This window comes from Solanum tuberosum, unplaced genomic scaffold (assembly GCF_000226075.1).
Source record: "Solanum tuberosum cultivar DM 1-3 516 R44 unplaced genomic scaffold, SolTub_3.0 scf00114, whole genome shotgun sequence".
Taxonomy (NCBI): Eukaryota; Viridiplantae; Streptophyta; class Magnoliopsida; order Solanales; family Solanaceae; genus Solanum; species Solanum tuberosum.
Genome location: NW_006239038.1, coordinates 1,295,386 through 1,318,887, shown reverse-complemented (window position 1 = coordinate 1,318,887; position 23,502 = coordinate 1,295,386). Strand labels below are relative to the sequence as shown.

At 31.9% G+C, this 23,502-nt stretch overlaps 3 protein-coding genes across 3 annotated transcripts; 1 reads left to right on the top strand and 2 right to left on the bottom strand.

Moving 5' to 3' along the window:
* Window positions 1-6,061: 6,061 nt before the first annotated feature.
* Window positions 6,062-8,042, bottom strand: LOC102582871 (UDP-glucuronate 4-epimerase 6-like). The gene is made up of 2 exons (XM_006349854.2): window positions 7,624-8,042; window positions 6,062-7,469 (listed from the first exon to the last, which is right to left on the bottom strand). Exons 1-2 carry the CDS (start codon window positions 7,958-7,960, stop codon window positions 6,442-6,444), a joined length of 1,365 nt encoding a protein of 454 aa, XP_006349916.1. The 5' UTR covers window positions 7,961-8,042; the 3' UTR covers window positions 6,062-6,441.
* A 4,455-nt stretch (window positions 8,043-12,497) lies between these two features.
* LOC102582524 (serine hydroxymethyltransferase 4-like) lies at window positions 12,498-15,738 on the bottom strand. The gene is made up of 4 exons (XM_006349853.2): window positions 14,973-15,738; window positions 13,331-13,721; window positions 13,132-13,233; window positions 12,498-12,953 (listed from the first exon to the last, which is right to left on the bottom strand). The coding sequence occupies exons 1-4, from the start codon at window positions 15,648-15,650 to the stop codon at window positions 12,709-12,711; spliced, it is 1,416 nt and encodes a 471-aa protein (XP_006349915.1). The 5' UTR covers window positions 15,651-15,738; the 3' UTR covers window positions 12,498-12,708.
* A 4,181-nt stretch (window positions 15,739-19,919) lies between these two features.
* LOC102582199 (adenosylhomocysteinase) lies at window positions 19,920-22,251 on the top strand. Its single transcript, XM_006349852.2, has 2 exons — window positions 19,920-20,714; window positions 21,332-22,251. The coding sequence occupies exons 1-2, from the start codon at window positions 20,004-20,006 to the stop codon at window positions 22,076-22,078; spliced, it is 1,458 nt and encodes a 485-aa protein (XP_006349914.1). The 5' UTR covers window positions 19,920-20,003; the 3' UTR covers window positions 22,079-22,251.
* Window positions 22,252-23,502: the final 1,251 nt, after the last annotated feature.

Sequence of the window (23,502 nt, the reverse complement as noted above, 5' to 3'; positions counted from 1 at the left end):
TGGGGTGGGGGTGTGATTCATCAAACATGTCGAATCATGAGGGTCTATTGTACATAGTTTAACTCACTTTCATAGCTCGAATATGTGATTATTAGGTTATATGACAATAACTTTACTAGTTACGTTAAGACTGTTCACATACACTCTTTCTCTTTTTCAATACTTGATCGTTTTAGAATCGACTTCATATACATGCAAAACTAAAGAAATTAGGATTTGAAGTTGGTAACTTCAATTATATGTATCTAAAGTTGGATTTACTAAAATGTAGCTTTATATTTGTATGTTTGAAATTGGTATATTGCTTGTAGTGTTTGAACTTCAAACATTTAATTAGGTCTGAAGTTAAGCTTGACACTTGACCGTTTAAACTTTAGGATTGTATATTTAAAGTTGCAACTACCATATCTCTAACTTCAGACTTAAACATTTCGGAGTTAAAATTGCAAATTTGAATCATACGTATTTAAAGTTGAATTTAATAAAATCTAATTAACTTCAAATTTTCACGTTTAAAATTGATATATTGCTTGTGGTATTTGAATTGCAAATATTTACCTATGAAGTCAAATGGGATTTCAACTTTAGACATGTAAGTTTGAAATTTCAAATTTGAGTATTCTAAACTTAAAGTTGCAAACTTTAATTATATGTATATGAAGTTGGGCTTATTAAAAATCTATCTTTAAACTTGTATGTTTGAGGTTGGTATATTCATCATAGTATTGTTCCCTTATGAAACTCAGCTACTCATTAATAGTATTTTCTTGCATTTACTAGACAATGGAACAAATAAAGTTATAGTTTAGCTTGTATAATTAAATGTTCAAGCTTTGGAAAATTAGTTTTTTGTTTGGTTATGTAACGAACGATGACAAAAGTAATAAAGGCGAATCAAATAATATTTTTGTGGAAGTGTCTCCTTCATATGATAATGAAATATTTAATATTTATTTTCTCAATAATAGAAGTACTCTTAAAAAGTGAAAAATAAAATCGTGTTATTCATCTAAGTATGATCTAAATTTTTATAGTTGATTATGAACTTTTGAAAAAATAGACAAGATTTTCTTGTTCAAGAACAACATTTATGAAACTTCCTATAAATTGGGAATTAATGTTTTGAAATAGTTCATTTTTTTAACTATATAAACATGAACTCACCTAACAAAATGCAAGAATTTTCCTAATAAATTGTCATCATATCTCATTTGCAGAATTCAAGGTAGTTTATGCTTAAAATTTTGTTTTCCAAAATATTGGCTTTTCTTTTAATGCAAATCACAAAGCTCTAATTAAACAAACTTGCAGTGGCAATTTGTTTAACAATTTATTTTCCAAGATGCTTTCAAAGTTTAATACTTACTTCCATAATAATAGTTGTTCACTTTTCCTTTACGGGCTTCTTAATTAAATAAGAAGAACAATTTTAATAATTTACTCTTTAAAAAACTTTTTTGAAATTTTACAAATTTGTTTACACTTTCAAAACAACTAATTATAAGTGTAAATTTTAAAAAATAAATAATTAACATGTCTCAAATATTGACAAATAATTTGGGACAAAACTTTTATAATAAAGTGGACAATTAATATGAAATGGAGGAAACATATATCTCTCGTCTTTCAGAATATCTTAAATTTTGTTAGTCACATATTGTCATAGATAAGAAAAGTTAGTGTATTGCTCTACACATATTATGATAGAAAACTAGTTATATAATCATGGTGTATAATATGTTAATTTTGTTTTTTTTAATTAGATCAATTTTCTTATTCATATATACATATTATGTTAATTTATTTATTTTTTATATTTACTTCTTTATATTTTTAAATCCGTCCGACCTATAGCTTTACCTTAATATACGTACATGAGTTTCTACTTTGTGCTTCAATTCACATTTTGCATTAAATAGGCAGACATTAATAAAAATATTTACAAAAGCAGTAATTAATTAGTTTGGCATTTTATATATGTGGCTTTTTTGTTAAAACAAAATTGCAAGTTGTGGATATTTGGGTGTAATAAACTTGTATTCCTAGTAAGTGCATATTTTGATTTGTCTTAAATGTGATTAATTAAACTCGCGATATTGTGATATAAATTATAATATATTGATCGCTAAACATTTTCTAAAGAATAAATACAATGTATTTTATATGTGCCTTTTTTTTCTCACGTCAACGTCACCCATGTGGAATAAGAAAGTCGATTTGTCTCTTCAATATGCAAGTATGTTTAATAAAACTAGGGATGCGCATCGGTCGGTTCGGTTCGGTTTTAGGTGTTATTGGTTCGGTTTATCGGTTTTCGGTTTGTAAATACGCCAAACCGATAACCAAACCAATAACATATTTCTTATCGATTTTTGGTTAATCGGTTTATGGTACTTAACGGTTCGGTTTTCGGTTTAACCAATAAGAAAATACTCATATATATTATATACACGATAAGAAAATTTCAAATAAACCATATGATTTTTCCAGCATTTGGCATGAAAGTAATAATCATAAAAGTAACAATCATTTTTCTTGCAAGTTTAGACACTAGACACATTCAAAGGAAAAAGTGTGAAAGTAACAATCGTTTAACCATTAACAATAAGACTAGTAAATTTAGTATAGTCTTATTGGGTTATCGGTTTAACCATTAACAAAAATTATAAAACCGGAAACCGAACCAATAACCCAATAAAAAAAATTGCAAAACCGTTAGCCCAATAACCCAATATCAATAAACCAATAGTGTTTTTTTCGGTTCGGTTTATTGGTTAAATCGGTTTTTGCACACCCCTAAATAAAACAACTCAAGAAAAAGGACTCAATCTTAATTATTTATCTTCAAATTATCTAGACCAAGTAGAAAGAAATAATGTATCTGTTTGAAAAAACGACATAAAATAGATATCTTATTCACTTTTGTCCTAAACAAATAAGGTAAATAATAACTTTCATTTTTTAATTAGATATCTCAAATTTTGATCCTATAAATAGAGAAACTTTCAATGAAAACAAATTTCATGAAACATAAATTTAAATTAGTTAAACTTATGTTTTGTGAATACCAAATGCATACATAGGAAAAGAAAATAACATCTCCTTATATAAAACAACCTATAAGAAAACAAGTGTGCACTAGAAAACACAAAATCAATAAGATTTGTAGCTTTTTATTATTGGTATAAATATAAACTTATACATCTTCAAGTGTACCTTTAATAAATGACTTTCTATTTTTGGTATTTACACCAAATACAAAGAATCTTGAATATTATTTTTTGTACTTTTACTTTCTTATTTCTCAGCTTGTGTAGCCCTAGTAGTATTTTCTTCTCTTAATAGGAAAAAAATGTTAGATAAATCTGGGGTACATTTATTCCTTTAAATTTAAACATTAGCTTAAAAGAACGAAACAATGAGGAACGATCCAACCATAAGGAGGAGGAGACGCTACTGGCAAAGACTATCTTGATGATCTATTTATTTTTACCCCTAAGAGAAAGTCGTCAAAAAGTTCATTTCAGGAGTGAAAGAAAATCTGACATACGTAAATCATAATAATACGTGTTATGTGCATTCATCGTTTCTTATTCAAGTAAGGATACTGTTTGATTTAAAGATAAATTATGTCAAACTATTGTATGAAATAGCAAACTATTAATTCAAATTAACTGTTATAGCCATAGTTTCTTTTATTTGTAATTCGCAGCAAACATTCCATGTTTTTGCCATCTCATGTTTTTGCCATCCCATTTGTATACCGAAATATACAAATAGAGGATCCATTTGTCTACCGAAATATACAAATGCAGGATCCATTTGTATACCGAAATATACAAATGCAGGACCCATTTGTATACCAAAATATGCAAATGCAGAACCTATTTGTATACCAAAATATACAAATAGACACAAATACATATTTTTTTATGTATATGTATACCGAAATATACAGATTAATAGTGATAGCAAACATAAAGTTTGCTATGGAGTGCAATTATACAAACTATAGTCATAGCATACAAATATGATTTTTATGTGTGCTAAACCTAAAATTTACTCTTTTATTATTCACCCGATGTTTGTGAGCGTGTGGTTCACGCGCTTATAGGAGCGTGAAAGAAGAGTTGTAGGAAAAGGCCATTTTGCCTAATCTACATGTGGGTTGGTTCCTTCCCCATTGTGAAAACATCAGTCTTGTCCATCCACGTGTCACTTCAGGGCTATTTTTAACTATATATCTAACCGTACACGTGTCCATTTGTCACCTTCCAATCTTTGAAATGACAAAATTGAGTTCTTCATGTGGAGGGGAGCAACTAAATGATCGTTCTAGTTCTAGTATGGAGAATATAACATAGGGGCGGAGCTAGCTAGGATCAGGGGCGTAGCTATAGTCATCTCAGGGTGTCTAATTGAACACTCTTTATCGGAAAATTACATTGTATGTATATGTCAAATTATATATTTAAAGGATATATATTTAAAGTTTGACATCTTTAACAAAAAATATGCCTTTGGCGTAGTGGTAATGAGTGTCCATTCGAATGGAGTTTAGGGTTTGAACCCAAATAGCACAATATTTTTTTGCTTTATTTTGACTGTCACACACCATTATTCTTGGATACCCTTAATAAAATTTCTGGCTCCGGCGCTGGCTAGGACTCAGGGTATTCATTGAAAAATTATATTATCTTTTTACGTATATATGATAGATATTGAATTCTTTTTTATTTTTTCGTGTGTTTAATTCGAACTCTGCCATTAATCATGAGGTGTAGTAGAATAAAGGAGGTACTTTACGAGGCGCAAAGTTATATTATAGTTGTCAAACTTCTTAAGGTGTATGTATATTTGAAATTTGAAAATGTCATTATGAAATTTCAGGACATTATCATGGAGTTTCGTTTATGGAATTTAAAACTTCATGACAACGGCTATTTTTTCAATAACATGGCTAAAGAATGGCTAGCCCACGCATTGTTACTACTTACTACAAAATGAATAGTTTCTTAATTATTAGGAAATTTGTTGATATGGGCCTAAAGGTCTTTCATAGGCTTCTATTTATTTGGGCCTTGACTATCCTACCCAGCCCAGTAATCCAGCCAGCCCATGTATAAATATATGTTCTTGAAGGTCATATATCTTGTTTAGGGTATGTGTTTTAGACCTGGGAATATCGAGTTCATTTGAGTTCAGTATTTTAGATGCAAAAGATTAAATAAATTTTATGGAGTTTCAATGAATGTCCAATCCAGACTTGTAGGTTAAAGTATGATAGGTTTAGTACTAAGAACCTTAAATGTTGAATCTAACAAGTTAAAATTCTTAATATATTCGCATATGAGTTTAGGGTTTTCAGTTTCATTTTCATTTTAGTTAGGCATAATTTCATTAGATCTTATACGATAACTAAGGATCAAATTTCCTCTTGAACTTTGCAAATGGTTCACCCTTTAGCTATTGTTGTTAACTCATAAGGGCAAAATCGACTCACTTTATTAATACCAAGAAGGGAGAGCAAAGTTACGTTGTTCCATTTCGTTTATAAGATACTTCATTTAGTCCAATATAAATGAATCCCTTAATAAAGATATTTAAGGACATAAATTAAAGAGTAATTTTCAATATTATCGTTTTGATTCTTTGCCAACTCTTTTTAAAAGTAGTTAAAAACCTCATTAAAAAAAAGGATAATCTGAATGAATAAATAGATTAATACTTTTAAACTTTAAAATTTTCACTTATTTTGAATTAAAAAAGTCTCAATAATTCACTATTTCACTTATATTGGACTACCATTTTATATGCTTTTATGATTAGTGGTATATAATACAAGAAATTAAAGAAAGAAAATTTGAAAGACACATCATGTGGCCTATCTTTACTATTTATTCTTAGGATGTATGATTATCACCATTATTTTGTCTTTAACATGATTTTACACACTTTATTTAGATTAACATATTTAAATTTATGCCTCCCTTTTTAAATCTTCAAAACATAAAAACAATACAGAAGAGAACCGATAAATATAAAGTCAAAGAAAAACATAAAAGAGAATCTTGATTTTTATCATTGATATATATCTCAACTCATTACAATTCTTGATTAATGACAAAGCTTATCTGCACTAATTATTTTTTTGTACAGAAAAACTATTAATTAAAACATTTATTACAAGCCCCACTTCACCAATAATCTACACTTGTCATTTTCCTCCCCCTCTCATTTTTCTTGGTATATATAAAAAAAAACAAGAAAAATATAAACATGCGGAAAAATAAAACTTTCCTTTTGCCTTTTCATCCATCTGAACGAGTTACCTGATACATGTGCTAGACGTCGGATCCTGATAGGTAACATGTATCGTATCTGACACAATGACTGAAATGCGTCAGTACAAGCTGACTCGAATACCATCTTCAATATCACTCAATCTTGAGAATGGTCATTAGAGGAGTCTAAATCTTTTGATTGAATCCCATAATAACTCACATACCACTTGACAAATTTCCTTAATCCACTTGACAAATCTGTGGTTGGCTTATACCCAAAATCCTTTTTAGCCAATGTAATATTAGCATGTGTAAATGGTACATCACCATTTCTTGGCATTTTAATTACATTTTTTTTAGCCTTAACATTTAATAAATTCTCCAAAATTGTCACCAATTTGTTTACTGATACTGGTGAAGTGTTACCTAAATTGTACACCCTTAATTGGGCCGGACCCTTCTTCTTGCCACCACTCCCGGTGCTCTTCTCCGCCGTGTCTAACGACCCGATACACCCTTTAACGATGTCATCGATATACGTGAAGTCACGTGCCACCTCTTTATCATCTTGTGTAACGTAAACATTTATTGGTTTACCTTGTACCATGTCCTTAGTAAAAAAAAAATAGGCCATGTCTGGTCTACCCCACGGTCCGTAAACAGTAAAAAACCTTAATGCGGTTAAAGAAAGACCGTAAATATGATTATACGTATGTGCAATTTCTTCACCGGCTTTTTTCGTTGCAGCATAAAGGCTAGCCGGTTGATCCGTACGATGACTTTCGGAAAATGGTACATTTGTGTTCAACCCGTAAACCGAACTGGACGATGCCCAGACAATCGCGGGTTGAGGGTTAGCTAACTTGACCGTCTCTAATAAGTTGACAAACCCTGCAATGTTCGATTGGATGTACGATAGTGGATTTTTCATCGCGTACCGCACCCCCGCCTGCGCGGCTAGATGTAGTACATGTGTGAATGGAACAATGTCGAACAGTTTGGATAACAACTCGGCATCGTTTATATCACCTTCCACTATGAAGACTTCGTGTTGCGCCAATAACTTTTGGCGCCCACGTTTCAATGAAGGGTCATAATAGGAATTAAAATTGTCTATTCCCAAGACACCGTCCCCACGTTTCTTTAATGCCATTGAGCAATGAGAACCAACAAAACCAGCCGCACCTGAATTAGAAGCGAATTCAGAATTTAATTTTTTTATAACTCTGACTTTTATACAAACATAATAATTACACTAACTTTTACGATATTTATGTGTACATGCATTGGATTTAAATTAAATTAAATAAAATCGCGTAAATTATATAATCGTACTAACCTGTAACCAATACGGATAAACCATTGACACGTCGAGGAGTGGAGGAGTGGCGGACTTGTTTCTCCCAAGCGGCGCCACCACCGTAGAAGGAGGAGGAGAGGAGGTTATGGGTGGTGGTGTGAATATTATGATGATGTGGATTACTATTTTCCGATGAGGTAAAAGGAGGGTAATTTATGATGAAAAAAAAGATTAATATTAGAGCTACTAAAAGTGTAACTCTAAAAAGAAGTTTAGAAGAAGCAACAATTAATTTTGTGCTATTTAATCTTCTAATGTAGCTATTATATCTCTCTAATTTCATTTCTTTGCTTGTATCAATAGGAGATGATGCCATTGATCATAGAAAAATGACCAAATATTTTTTGAAAATAGGTAGAAAGAGATTTATTTGGGAATATTGTGTTTGTTGAGGAATTGGGAATGTGAAGATGAGAGGATTATAAAGGAAAAAATAAGTGGTGGACCTAAAGAAGAGGGGCAAGAGAAAATTATGGGATTGTGTTTGTTGGATATATTGCAATATATTCTTTTTTTTTAGTAGTTTATTAATAGTTTAAATTAAGTATATACTATAAATAACATTAACAATAATTGTAGTAATAATAATATATAACGCGTAAATTTACAAATGTTTGTATTAGGATAGATTATCTATGGCTACGTAATATTTTTTGGGTGCCGCCCTTTCCTGATCCTGTTAAAGCGGAATGTTTTATTCACTATACTGCCAAGTCTAATCTGTCTTCTCAGAATTGATGTCATAATGAATTCTTTTCATTTTCTTCATAGGCGGTGCCTTATTTCCCTATTTGATATTTGGACGTAAGCTATACTCTGCGATGAGTCTAACAGACGTATTGCCTTGCTTTGTCATTTAATCTCTTTTTCGGTGTGACTAGAAATGCTCAGTAACAATCTCTCAATTATCATAGTTGAGGCTCTCTTGGTACTAGGTTTAATTATTTATTTATTTTTTATTATTATGAATGGGTCAACGTTGATTAATGTTTGTTTTTTTCTTTTGTTTTTTTGGAAGTGTATGGCCATTTGTCACCGACAGAATATTTTGCGTACGTACAGTTAATATAATGGGATTGCAGTCTTATTGTTTAGATCTTAGTTTAGTTCACATAATCTCAGAAAAAAAATTAATACTGGAATAAATTATTCCGTAATTTATTTTAATCAATCATGCAATAGCTAAAAACATATATTACTGAATTTGTTATACATATTACTGAGTCAAGTATCTAAGTTATTGAATTTTATTGAATTCGTAAATAAAATTCTAGTTACGATATTTCATGTACCACATGAAAGAAAACAGATAAGCTCTAGAGTTTTCTTAAATGTAGAAATGACAGGTCTTAAATTTGTGTCTTTTTTTGAAGGGTACCCATGAGGGGACACCCTTATCTAGGTTTAGCACATGTAATAGGAAACTTCCTACATCTTTCTTATTAATTGGGCCAATGATACCGACGTGAGTTGTGGTGCTGTGGTGAGACTGATTCATCCTTAATTAAAGAGTTCGAGTTCGAGTTCGAGTTCAAGTTCGAGTCATAGATATGAAAAAAATCATATTGAGAGCGCCACATCCGAATGGCGAATGGACCTTATGATATGCAATCTGCATTTAGTCGGAATTCTAATACAGACTCCGAATATCGAGCGAAAAACCAAAAATAAATAAATTGGGCAAATGGTCTCTATTTCTTCTTTTCACAACAATAAATAGTGAACATGCATGTTGATATTGACTTTTTAAGGATTTATCCTTTGAATTTTTTTAATTTTTTATCTGTGTGGGTGACAATGTACCCTACTATATTGAGAATTGAAAGGCACCCTTGTTCTTTAATGTGCAAGTGGGTACTAATGCGTGTCAAGACTCTAAACCACATTCTCACTTGAGGATATGACTTTCAGGAGAGTCTAAATTTTATATTTTTTAAATGAAATTTATTATAATATTTACGATATTTTAGTTTAAAATTAGTAATTGAAAACAACTAAATCTTAAATTTAAACTTCAAAATAATAATTCTGAAGTCCGACCTCTGCTAATAATCAATGAAGTTGAGTGAAGAAACATGGAGGTTGAACAAGTTCTTATAACTCCATCAAAGTTGAAAAGCACTAGGTAATATTTTTCTTCCTTTCAAAGTTTGGTGGATAGATTAAATTACGCGATATGTGTACTGATGAAAAATATAGAAGATACATTATTTAGTAACTTCGATAAATTATGGCTTCCTCAACTAGAAAGCTCCCAAGGCCAATGAACGGCTTTCGATCGACTTTTTCATTAATTCAATTTGGCGTGGTCATGTTGTATTAAAATAATTTTCAAACTTGATGATTAATTTACTTGCTTCTTCTAAAAATACGCTTTGGATAATCCTATATACATCCTCGAAGCACTTTTATATTTTCAACTGTCAGAGGGTAAATAAAGATGTTGTCCCTCTTTTCTCGAGGTTCGTCCATTCTTCCTCTTGAAGTCTAACTAAAGTCGAATTTAAATCGAAAAATTCCGAAGAGTAAAGAGTGAAACTAGAATTATCACACAAATTTGTCGGTAGAGACTAATCCAAAAGGGAACTTTCATTGCATATTGTTATTGTAATTTCAAGTACTTTTGGGGCTTAAGTGTCATTTAACTAAACTTTAGCTCCTTGACCGACATGTTTATAAATGTAGACAGATACAGTCCTCCTAATTTTATTTTTGTCCTCTTTTGGTCCCAATGTCAACTTTGTTCATTAATTTTGTGGTCCTTTTAATTTTAATTTTTATCAATAATAGCACTCAAATTGGATTAATTAATTAAATCCTTTTTATGTCATCACATTGTTGAAACATTAATTTAATCATTTGATGTTATATTACATTGCTGGTATATTAGTTTATCAATATATAGTTTGATTCATTTATATTGATCCATGTGAAATCTTGACTTCCTGTAGTACGTACTTCTAATTTGATACTTTATACAAAATTGAGTGGACCTTTGTGATATTAATGAAACTTTAGGTTTCAAAGTGTAATATTATATTTCAAGAATTATAGTGAGAAATAGACCAATGACATATACATAATTGAAAGAACAATGATTGAAATGGTCATATTGTTGACTATTGGGAACAATTTGTTGAAATTTTAGGACTCAATTATTAGTTTGTTAAGATATTTTTCTATTACTTTAATTTCCTTCATATGTCATGACAAAAGTTGTTGACTTTGGTATGATCGGATCAATTTGAATGCATCTTGATGATGAATTTATTGAGATAAACTATATTAATGATTCTATTGGATAAAATCTAAGCAAATAAAAAGAATTCACTATTTAATTTATTATTACCTTTATTGTAATTTGAACTCAGTCTGGTACGATTCATTCCAACTTCATTAATTGGTAACCATCATAGGTGAAGTTAAAGGACCGCAATCTAAACTCCTTTTGTTAGAAAATAATAATATACATATACGATCAACCATATCTTTTATGTATATATAATTACTATTGAAGTTGTTTGAATTCTTTGTAATTTACTTTTCTTTATATTTTGAATATTTTAATTAAAAATTTGATTCCGCAACCATCGATATTATATGTAATGTAATGTTTCTCTTTGTATATATACAAAGTAACACTCCATGTTCTTTTTGCATCATTTTCATTAACATCTACATGTGAGAAATTCAAAAGCTCATGATTAGAGAGAAAACAATAATTAAAAGTAAACATTTTGAGTATGATTGTGATGAAGAAAATTGTAACTATAATAAGGAGCTTCAAGAGGCAAGTGTATCTAATATCTCTTGAAAAATCTTATATCGAAATCGTTTGACTTAACTCTATTCAAATATTGTTGAAAGATCGAGCAACATCATTTTAAATTTCACCTGAATTGATCAAATTATATGTTTCTTTTTACTTTTTCGTGAAGGATTAGATTCAGTACTAAGGAAAAACCCTTGAAAACTCACTTGATAACTTATGTTATTTTTCATGTATTTTTGGATCCTTTGGCTATCGACGATATATATATTTGACAATAGTTACAAATTACCATATGCAACATTTGCTTCATTAGTTCCAACGGTGGTAGCTGCGAAATCTATTATTGAGTTAAGTATTTTCATTATTACTTTCTGAGTCCGAGGAACTATTGTTGTAATATCTATTAATATCATTTTTTTAAATTTAATTTAATCTAAGTATATTTGTTAATTCTCCTACTGTTATATATATCAAATAATTTCCACTCATTTTTTAGAAAAGAAGTTTGTTATGGTAGTGAGTAGTGACCATAGAAACTAAAGGCCCACGGCACATGCTAAGGCTTTCATAAGTCAAATTTCAATTGCTATCAACGAAACTCGTTTGGTTCGTGGATAAAATTATATCTAAATTACAATATTGAAATATAATTTCAGAATTAATTTATTTCATCTGAAAGGTGAAATACAATAATATTAAAGTTGAATGGAATAAGATGAGATGTTTCAGAATTAGGATTGCGATAAAATTTATATTCAATTTGTAGGATCAACTTGTTTAACTATATGCTAGATCACTAAGTGATGAAAACGTGAAAACAAAGTTTGGTTTAGTACACCTTCAATCAAACATAATATAATTTTAATCTCCGAGTTAAATCATAAGATATCTAACCTTATCTTGTACTTGCATCGAAATACATGTGATACTGGTTTTATAATCATGCATAATAAAGATGAACGAACTCATGATGTGGAATATCAAGTTAAGGAGGAACTGGCACGACTCATGTTTGGTTGGTTAAAATTTTTGATTTTTTTTTCTTCAGGAAAACAAGTTTCTTAAGAATTAGAAAAACGAGTTCATGTTTGAATAGTAGTAACCAAAGAGGGAGAGGCAAACTACATACTTCTTTCAAGACAAGATTCAATCACTAACCTAAAATTACAAAGTACAGAGTAACAAGGCATGATACTTATTTTTTTTCTTCTCAGAAAATGAATTTCAACAACCAAACAAGATGAACAAAAACTAAAAAAAAGGCATGAGTAGACGTAGCGCGAAGTGTGAGTTTAGTCCTTGTACTTCATTTCAGACATTTTGAATCCAGGCATGTCGAAAGAGGAGGCAAATTTCTCGACATCTACTTTGAGTTCTTCGATTTCCTTGTTATTAACAAGTCCCTTGTTGAAGTCCTTCAAAAGCTTTCCATGTTCTTTCTGGATGTTCAAGGTGATTGTCACAGCCCTATGAAGGAACTCACCAATCTGTTCAAAGTCCTTCTCAAGCAAACCCCTCGATGTCATGGCGGGAGTACCTACATAAAGAAACCCCGTTAGTCACTATCCTACTATGGATATAGTCTCGAAGGAGAACCTTGGAGCAACAGTAAGAGTTGTGATGTGATCAGGAGGAGGTCATGGACGATTTTGAGAATGAAGCCTTACTGATCTATTGCTTAATAGTAACAACCAACAAAAAAGATGAGCTCTTACCGATACGAACACCTCCAGGGGCCAAAGCACTGCTGTCACCAAATACAGCATTCTTGTTAACAGTAATGTTGGCAAGGTCACAAAGCTTCTCCACCTTGTTACCTGAAAAAATGTCAAAACAGATACATTTATGTCATTCACTAGTAATGCTTAGAGTACTCGAGACTCCAAAAGAGCGAGTGTACTTTGATCTTCTTACCAGTCAAACCGAGAGGACGAAGATCCCAAAGAACAAGATGGTTCTCAGTTCCGCTAGTGACAAGCTTGTATTCTTTACTCATCAAAAACTTGCCAAGAGCAACAGCATTGGCCTTAACTTGCTTAGCATAGGCCTTAAAACCGGGAGTCATGGACTGTTTCAGAGCGACAGCTAAAGCACCGATTTGGTGGTTGTGAGGACCACCCTGGAGAGAGGGGAAAACCGAAAAATTAATCTTGTCTTCAAAGTCGTATACTGCATCCTCAGGCTGGCCCTTCTTAGGTGGCTTAGGACCCTTGCGGTAGAAGATCATACCTGCTCGTGGACCTCTTAAGCTCTTGTGGGTAGTGGTAGTGACCAAATCACAGTATTCAAAGGGATTTGCTGCTTCCTGTATCCACAAACAATGAGTTTCAACACACTCTAACAAAAACACAGTCCCGGAATTCCAAATTCACAACTCAAAACGCGGTGTATATAACAAATGCAAATCATTATAAATCAGATTCTAGTATATACTACTTATGTGAAGACAACTGACGTTGTAATTCACCGTTAAGCTTCATGATAATCATGCGAAACAAAGCATTGATAGAACCACAAACTCAGCTAATAACCAATTTCAACACTAACTCATGTATCACAAAGCATAAAAACCAGATCACCAAGACATCCAAATTGTGCAAATTTGGTCAACCAAATCCATATCATCATGATCTAATATTTCGAAAAATTACTATTCCCAATGTTTCAATTTGTTTGTCTTACAAAAAGAATGTTTCTTATACGTATGTTTAGTTTAATACCACGAGATTCAAAAGTCTTCATTAGACTCTTAAACTACGTGTCAAGTCAAAATTAGAAATACAAATTGAAACATTAAAAAGAACTAGCATGGAAACAAAAAAGGGGGTGTGTCTAGATCACAATGCAGCAAAAATTAGCATGGAAACAAAACTAGCTAGGATCGACTATATGAATCAAAATGGCTACATATCTTTAGTTCAAAACCACCAGATTCAAAAGCTTCGTTAATTTCTTAAACTACGTGTCAAGTAAAAATCAGACAAACAAACTGAAACATTAAAAATAACTAGCATGGAAACAAAAAAGGGGTGTGTCTTGATCACAATGCAACAAAAATTGGCATGGAAACAAAACTAGCCGGGATCGACTAGATGAATCAAAATGACTACATATCTTTAGTTCAAGACCACGAAATTCAAAAGCTTTGTTAATTTCTTAAACTACGTGCCAAGTCAGAACAAGACAAACAAACTAAAACATTTGATCATAAATTGCATGGAAACAAAAATGGGGTGTGCCTAGATCACAATGCAACAAAAAATAGCATGGAAACAAAACTAGTTGGGATCGACTAAACGAATCAAAATGACAGCCAAATCTACCTCTAAACCAATTCAGAATCAAAATATGACATAAAAATACAATCTTTAAAGCACTCAACGTATTGCCTAGTGGCCAATGAAGTGGTCGAGAGCATGCATGAGACCCTCATGTACAATTAACACTAGGCGATTCTTCCCATTAGTCGAAATACCGCCAAAGCTGACCCCAACACCACGATCATAAACAAAAAAAACTACAATCTTTAAAACAGAAATCCATCAAAAAGTTATACCTGAGCAGCAACAAGTCCACTAATATGAGCCATATCACAAAGCAAAAGAGCTCCACATTTATCAGCAACTTCTCTAAATCTCTTATAATCCCAATCTCTAGGATAAGCACTCCCTCCACAAATAAGCAATTTAGGTCTAAAATCCATTGCTTTCTCTTCCAATCTATCATAATCAATATATCCAGTTGTAAAATCCAGCTTATAAGGCAAACTCTCAAAGTAAATCGAAGTAGCAGAAACCTTTTTCCCACCAGATGTATAATACCCATGTGTTAAATGCCCTCCTGACGGCAAATCTAAACCCATAATCCTATCATGGGGGTTTAAAACTGCTGTATACGCAGCGAAATTAGCTGGGCTACCTGAATATGGCTGAACATTAACACCCCATTTCGTTGGATCTAAGTGAAATGCTTGTAATGCTCGACTTCTAGTGAGATTTTCGATTTGGTCAATGTATTCGTTTCCACCGTAATAACGGTTTCCCGGTATACCCTCTGAGTATTTGTTGGTTAAGGCACTGCCTAGAGCTTCAATTACGGCGAATGAAGTGAAGTTTTCTGATGCAATGAGTTCGATACCGCGACATTGACGACGTTTTTCTTTTTCTATGAGGTCGAAGATTTCTGGGTCTGTTGTGTTAAGGGGTTCATTGCCCCATACTGAAACTGGATCCATTTTTGACGAAAATTTGAGGAATTTTGAAGAGGAAAAAACAGAGGAAAACAGAGTGAGAGAGGGTGAAAAACAGGGGAAGTGAAGAAATGGAGGGGGAGTTTTTAAAGAGATGAGTTTATGTGAATTGACAATAATACCCTTTTGTTTTTTTTTAAAAAAATTTTAAAAAAATATATTCTTATTTTTTTTGGAAAAAAATAATTAAAAGTTTGTTGAGGATGTTTGGTAAAGCTAATTTTTGGGGAGTTGGTGAAATTTGAGGGTTAGGAAGTGATATGTATTTTGGTGGTTGAAATTTATTGTTTGTATTTGATAATTTAAGTGAATTTATGTTAAAGTTAAGTAGGCTAAATATAACTCCTTAAATTTGGTATAATTTATAAGTTAGATATTCTAACTTAGCTAGTGAGTAGATAGATATCGGTTGAGTTTAATATTTGGATTGAATATATATAAAGAGAAAATTTAAGTTGTGATATCTCTCTTACATTGATAATACCGAAACAATTGGTAGTTGGCTAATGTTGCGTATCTTGGTTTAGTCTAATTTTGAAATCGTTACAAAATTGTTAATATATCGAATATCATGTAATAAGTTATTGATCGCTAACAAGTTGGTTATTGATTTAATCATTAGTTACGGGAAAAAAAATTCAAAACTAAGCTTCAGAAAGTTACCAACAAGCATAAACTATACTCCCTTGTTCGATTTTACTTGTTACATTTCATTTTTCAAGAACAAACTGCATGAGTTTTGATCAACGTTAAAACGAAAATTTTCATCCTATCAATATGAAAATGATTGCAACTTGTATAATTTTTCGATTCAAATTATCGATTTTACTCTAAATATGCACACCCCTAAATGTTGTCATGAATTCATAATGCACAACATGCCATTTTCAAAGTTAGTAAGAATTCAACTCCTTCTGAGTGCAAAATTGTCTTTGTTAAGGACCGTTTTACTTTTCAATGTGATACTTTTTAACACGAATTTAAATTTAATCAGACTCTCATATAAATACCGAATACTAAATAGGAAAAAAAAAGTTGGTAAGAATTTAGTAGGTTGATCTAAGTGTTAATTATGACCCCACTTGGGACTAGGGAATAGTTGGTGTATGCCTTGTTGAGCACGATGGTCATTTTTAAATCTAACTTACCAACCAAAGTCTACCACAAACACACCTTATAGTAAGCGGAATCAGAATATAAGGTTAATATATTTAAAATTTTACGATAACCATAACATATTTAATATAGTTCACAAGTGGAGTCTACAAATAGTGTTATCCTATGAAAGCAAAAAATTATTTTTAATAGACCCTCAACTCGAATAAACAGGATTCACAATTTGAATCCTATAAACAATATTAGTTTCTAATTAATAATTTATTCATATTTAAGTGAACAAAATATTGGATTGTTTGTTTTATCTAATCGTAATGTGAGTAAAAAATAACAAAAACAAAAAAGGGATAACAAAAACACTTTTTGGACCTCCTTTCAAGAGAACATAGGAAAATGTTAGATTGTATATTTTGTCCTTTTGGAAAAAGTAGCAATAGAATATTGGACCAAAAATTGTTGTTATTAGCTTTACTATAATTAGTTAGAATAGAACCATGATGAATCCATGATGTCAACATGTCTCTTTTTGACTTGGTGAGATCTTGTTAACTAGGGTAGTTGGGTTTTGTGCCTTTGCATGGAGCAAAACAATTTACTCAGATATTTATAATTTTTTAAAAATAATCTATCTACTTTTCATGAGATATTGATGAAATCTGCTTATATCATTATCCTCAAACTTCACTTAGTGAAATTTTACTAAATATATTATTGTTATTATTTCAAGACTGTGTTCACTCAATGTATATATCAAATATTACATTGTGTTGTATGTGAGTGGTGCAAACAAAAACCTAATATTTGAATAGAGAATGATAAATAAATAAAAAGACAGTTATATCACAATAGTTTTGAATCGTGCAAAAAAAAATCTCGAAACTATACCAAATTTCAATATTTTATCATAAGTAAAGTATATTTGCTCTATTAAAAAGTATTAAAGTATAATAAATTTTTATTTATACTCTATATTTATATCAAACGTTACAATATATATGTGGTATTTTTTTTGTACATAGACCATAGTTAATTTCATTTAATATTTAGTTATAATAAATTAATTTAATATATTTGATGACATATTAGTGTAATTTTATAAGTAGGTATGTATTGGGGAATGAAAATCGTATGGCCACGTATTTAGAGCATAACAACTAACAACAACCAAAACATATATTTTTGTATATATTCTATGTGTTGTCATGCACGAGTTCATCACTAACTTCCCATTCGATTAAATCTGAATTTTTATCAATTTTTTTTATATAAAAGGTAAAATATTTTATAACGAAGACGATTTCATATTATCTTTATTCTTCTGTTGAAGATAAAATGTTTCATAACAAAGACAATCTCATATTATTTGTTACATTCTTATGAAGTTATATATTTTCTATACATATATAAGACAATGTTGTTGATCAATGTCAATTTCATCTACCTAATCAATGTTTGGTTAAAAGATTAAAAAAATATAGCATTTGACTTTGAATTCCTTTCTTGGTTGGTGAAGGTCTATAGGACTACTAGTTCATTACAAAAATACTCCCATTTTTCAATATTTAATTTGTTCTCATAACAAAGATCAAGATTCAAGAAATATGGTGAGATGAATAATATTTAAGTATCTTGAGTTAAAATTTAAAAAATAAAATATTCTGATATAAATTACTTTTCTCTTAGCAGATGTTATATAACATGAATTCAAATTAATAAATTTAGCAATTATCCAAAATCGTCTAGCTATAAAAATAAATAAATAAATAAATATTGTTGTAAATGCATGAAACTGTGAACGTGAAGTTAAGTAGTTAACATCTAGTACAATCTTATTCTACCCACCAACTCTTCCAAAAAAAAGTTTTTTAAATAAAAAAAATATAATCTTGTCCTCCACGAAATATTGGTGATGAATATATTATGTGCAAATATATGAAAGTGATTGGTTAAAAAAAATCAAAAGTTTCAAATATGCAGTGGAGTCATAATTTTCATTAAGGGTGTCAGAAGTATAAATAATAAAACACACAAAAAGGTCAAAGAAGGTTCAACATCTACTATATATACATAAAAATTATTTCAATCATGTATAAACTATGTAATTTTCCATCGAAAGCGGTTCAGATGAACCTTTCGACCCTAACTAACTCCGCCATTGTCAACCATAAAAAACTACTCTTTATGCACTATTTTTCCATTGTCCAATCAGGGACCAACTTTGTACCTAACTAATTATGTTAATTTGACCAAAATAAATTAATTTAGGGGGATTGGTTGGAAGTATCATCAATTGTGTGGAAAAAATAACCTAAAAACTTAAAGTTAGAGTAAAGTAATCCATAATCTTTTATAATTTTCGATGATAATGTACTCTACACGAATATAAACTGATCAATATTTAAAATTTATGAATTCTTACGACAAAATACAAGTTATTATTAGTAATATATAATAGTCTTTGAGTTTATAGTCTAATATATATACTTCATAGTACACAATCCTCTCGTAAACAAATAAGTATGGTTAGTTATGAATACTCTATCATTCTTAATTAAATGTTTCGAATTTAAGTTTTAAATATGATCGCATGGAATTGTTTATGTTAGAAAGCACTCAATCTCTAACGTTAAACTTTTCGACGTGAATGAAAATTTAATTAGTCAGGAGGCAATCATGCTTTCTATAGTATTTTGCTATGATTTCTTCACTATCGTTATTTTTTTTCTATTCTGCTTTGATATATTTTTTCTTGAGTCAAAGGTCTATCGAAGCAACTTATCTACCTACTAAAGTAAGGTAAGGTATGCTTATACTCCATCTTTTTCCAACTCCACTCGTAGAATTACACTATGAGTATGTTGTTAGATCTTAGTATGACTATCAAATACCGAATGAGAAACAAAACATGAAAAAAGGTTTGTTTGTTTGTTTTTTTCCAACAAAACTCTAATTATTCTCCATTATTTATGGTTTACCTTACCAATTACCAATATAAAAAAAAAATTTGCAAATAATTCCTACCATTCATTTTTACCAAAAATCCCACAATTTAGCAATCTAAAAATATGATCAAACAAATCCTAGCCGTCCATTTTCCATTCTTCATCTCTATATAAATCACTCAAACTCCATTTCATTCCTCTGTCCCACTCTTCTTCTTCTTCCCAAAAAACTTCAAAATTCTCTCAATTTTTCACATTTTCCACTTTACTCTCTCTACCCATGGCGTTAATCGTCGAGAAAACCACCTCGGGCCGCGAGTACAAGGTCAAGGACATGTCCCAGGCCGATTTCGGCCGCCTCGAAATCGAGCTAGCCGAAGTCGAAATGCCTGGATTAATGGCTTGTCGTACTGAATTCGGTCCATCACAGCCATTCAAAGGTGCAAAAATCACCGGAAGTTTACACATGACGATCCAAACCGCTGTCCTAATCGAAACTCTCACTGCATTGGGTGCTGAAGTTCGATGGTGTTCCTGCAACATTTTCTCAACGCAAGATCACGCGGCTGCTGCGACAGCGCGTGACAGCGCCGCCGTTTTCGCGTGGAAAGGGGAAACATTGCAGGAGTATTGGTGGTGTACGGAGAGGGCACTTGATTGGGGTCCAGGTGGTGGACCCGATCTGATTGTTGATGATGGTGGTGATGCTACATTGTTGATTCATGAAGGTGTTAAAGCTGAAGAGGAATACGCGAAAACTGGTAAATTTCCAGATCCTCATTCTACTGATAATGTTGAATTTCAGCTTGTGCTTACTATTATTAAGGATGGGTTGAAAAGCGATCCGTTAAAGTATACGAAGATGAAGGAGAGACTTGTTGGTGTTTCGGAAGAAACTACTACTGGTGTTAAGAGATTGTATCAGATGCAGGCTAATGGAACTTTGCTTTTCCCTGCTATTAATGTTAATGACTCTGTCACCAAGAGCAAGGTATCTTTTTGTGCTCCGATTATTGCATTATTTCGTTATCGTTACTGTTTGTGTAATGCTCTCTGTTTCACATTATTTCGTCGTTGTCCACCTCTTTCAAATTGTTTACTTATGCTGAGGGTCTATTGGTAACAACCTCCCCATCGAGGTAGATCACATACACCCTTTTGTCTCGGAAATTTACATTGTGTAGCTAGGTAATAGTATATATTACATATTGACACTGTTGACTTGTACGCGATTTTACTTTTTTATATTTTGACATCGAAATTCTAGCTCCGTTCGTTGAGTCTACCCTACTAGACCTCACTCGTGGGATTATACTTAGCATGTTGTTGTTGACTTTTCTTTGTTGAGGTTCAACATTAAATCTATAGTTATTGTTGAATTTGAGTCTTGATCTATAGGTTCATGTTTAGTTGTATCTTTAACTCATTTGATATGTGGGAGAAATAAACATTCATCATTTTCTTGAGGTAAATTTGATATTCCTCTTATTTTATAGCTTAAAGTGAACATTTTTCCAATCATAGAATTCTAATTTTCTGTTATAGTTTTGAATTATCACATCAAGCTAATTGACTTGATGAATTTTTTTGTCTTGGTGTGTACTCAAGTTTGACAACTTGTATGGATGTCGCCACTCACTGCCCGATGGACTCATGAGGGCTACTGATGTTATGATTGCTGGGAAGGTTGCCCTTATTGCCGGTTATGGTGATGTTGGCAAGGGTTGTGCTGCTGCAATGAAGCAAGCAGGTGCGCGTGTGATTGTGACTGAGATTGACCCAATCTGTGCTCTCCAGGCTACTATGGAAGGTCTCCAGGTTCTTCCTCTCGAGGATGTTGTTTCCGAAATTGATATCTTTGTTACCACAACTGGTAACAAGGATATCATCATGGTTGACCACATGAGGAAGATGAAGAACAATGCCATTGTCTGCAACATTGGCCACTTTGACAATGAAATCGACATGCTTGGTCTTGAGACCTACCCTGGAGTGAAGAGAATCACAATCAAGCCTCAAACTGACAGATGGGTCTTCCCCGACACCAAGAGTGGCATCATTGTCTTAGCTGAGGGTCGTCTCATGAACTTGGGATGCGCTACTGGACACCCCAGTTTTGTCATGTCGTGCTCTTTCACTAACCAAGTCATTGCTCAGCTTGAGTTGTGGAAGGAGAAGGCAAGTGGCAAGTATGAGAAGAAGGTGTACGTCTTGCCAAAGCACCTCGATGAGAAGGTTGCTGCCCTTCATCTCGGACAGCTCGGAGTCAAGCTCACTAAGCTCTCCAAGGACCAAGCTGATTACATTAGTGTACCAGTTGAGGGTCCTTACAAGCCTGCTCACTACAGGTACTAAGGAGAAAGACAAAGTGAGACTGGAAAAACACACAATCTTATAGCATGATGTTTTCTCTTTTTATGCTTTGATTCTGTTTTCCTTTGGTTTTTGTTTATGTTTTTCTTTGAGGATATTGAAGTAACATTTCTAGTTTTTATCCATTCAAATTGTAGCGCTAGCGTTTGACTATACATTTTGAAAGTTCATCCTCAAATATCTGTTAGGATCTTCAACTATTTTCAAGTGTGCTTTCAGGACTTCCACTTTCAAAACTTCAAAAAAATTTCAAATAAAATGCATGTCCAAGTATAACTTCAAATTCCAAAAATCACAACGTCAAAGCCTCAAATTTTCAAATTTCAACTTCAAAATTGGCCAAACGGGAGCTAAAATCAATTGCTCTGAGGTGTTATACCATGTGTTATAGTGTTTGTACTTTGGTGGGTTAAAATTGTTCTTACATCATCACTTCCTTTAATTCTTAGTTTTGCAAAAGATAAGTCAAATCTTGTTTCTCTAGAAAAGAGAAAATTATACTAGCTTTCGATGCTAAGCAAGTCGCGCTTTATGCTAAGGACGTGGATTGATCATTGACGATTCTTGTAAATGTAATAGAAGAGTCAGAGTCGAGTTCCCCTCCCTTCTCGACTAAGGATAACAAGATATTGGAATAAAAGGGGAAATTTACTTTATATCCACTTTCTTTACCCTTGGCTAAAATAAAAGAAAAGAAATATTTTAAATTTTCCTTTTACCTTATCATATACTATTAATAGGTACCTTATGATAAAATCTAGATATCATGGATGTGAAAAACATTTTACATTAATTAGGTCTACTAGTTTCTTTTTCTACTTTCCACCAATCCAAATAGAGCTATGTCAGTATAGATATTAATAATTCCTCTACTAGTATGCATGCATTTATTCTGCTAATTAATGTATATGAATATAGTACTACTACTATTATAACTTTTCTGGATAAAGTAAAAAAAATGAAATTATTTCCTCTGTAGATTCAAAATTTACTGCAAAGATTCCCCGCTGAATTATTCATCGGATAACTGTTACCTCCCACAAACACATGTACCAGTAACTCTACCCGCCACGGTTTAGGGGGTGCAAGGAAATCACCTAGTACGTTTTGTCTCCGCTGAGTTTCGAGATATAGTAACTAGTTGGTCCACTGAATAAAGAACTATTATTTTGTGAGACATATCAGGAAAAAAGAAGAAGATGATCTACTTCTGTCTGTTGGTGTTAGTATGAATAGTTTATGCTTCAAATACTTTGTCTCTATTTAAAAATTAAACAAAATAACTCCAACCAGATGGGAATATAAAGTTAAAGAAATCCAGTATAAGGGTGGCAAGCGGGCAGGGCCGGGACAAGCCCAACCCACCCAGCCACTCCGGGCCAGTGTGCCGGGCTCCCTTAGGGGGC

Bases quoted from the DNA above. Each gene is read 5' to 3' on its own strand.
- LOC102582524 (XM_006349853.2), bottom strand. From the start codon at position 15,650: ATGGATCCAGTTTCAGTATGGGGCAATGAACCCCTTAACACAACAGAC. The intron at 13,234-13,330 runs GTAAGAAGATCA...ACATTTTTTCAG, and splicing joins TCGTCCTCTCGGTTTGACTG to GTAACAAGGTGGAGAAGCTT. The intron at 12,954-13,131 runs GTAAGAGCTCAT...TTCTTTATGTAG, and splicing joins CCCTGGAGGTGTTCGTATCG to GTACTCCCGCCATGACATCG.
- LOC102582871 (XM_006349854.2), bottom strand. From the start codon at position 7,960: ATGGCATCATCTCCTATTGATACAAGCAAAGAAATGAAATTAGAGAGA. The intron at 7,470-7,623 runs GTTAGTACGATT...CTTCTAATTCAG, and splicing joins TTTATCCGTATTGGTTACAG to GTGCGGCTGGTTTTGTTGGT.
- LOC102582199 (XM_006349852.2), top strand. From the start codon at position 20,004: ATGGCGTTAATCGTCGAGAAAACCACCTCGGGCCGCGAGTACAAGGTC. The intron at 20,715-21,331 runs GTATCTTTTTGT...TGTGTACTCAAG, and splicing joins ACTCTGTCACCAAGAGCAAG to TTTGACAACTTGTATGGATG.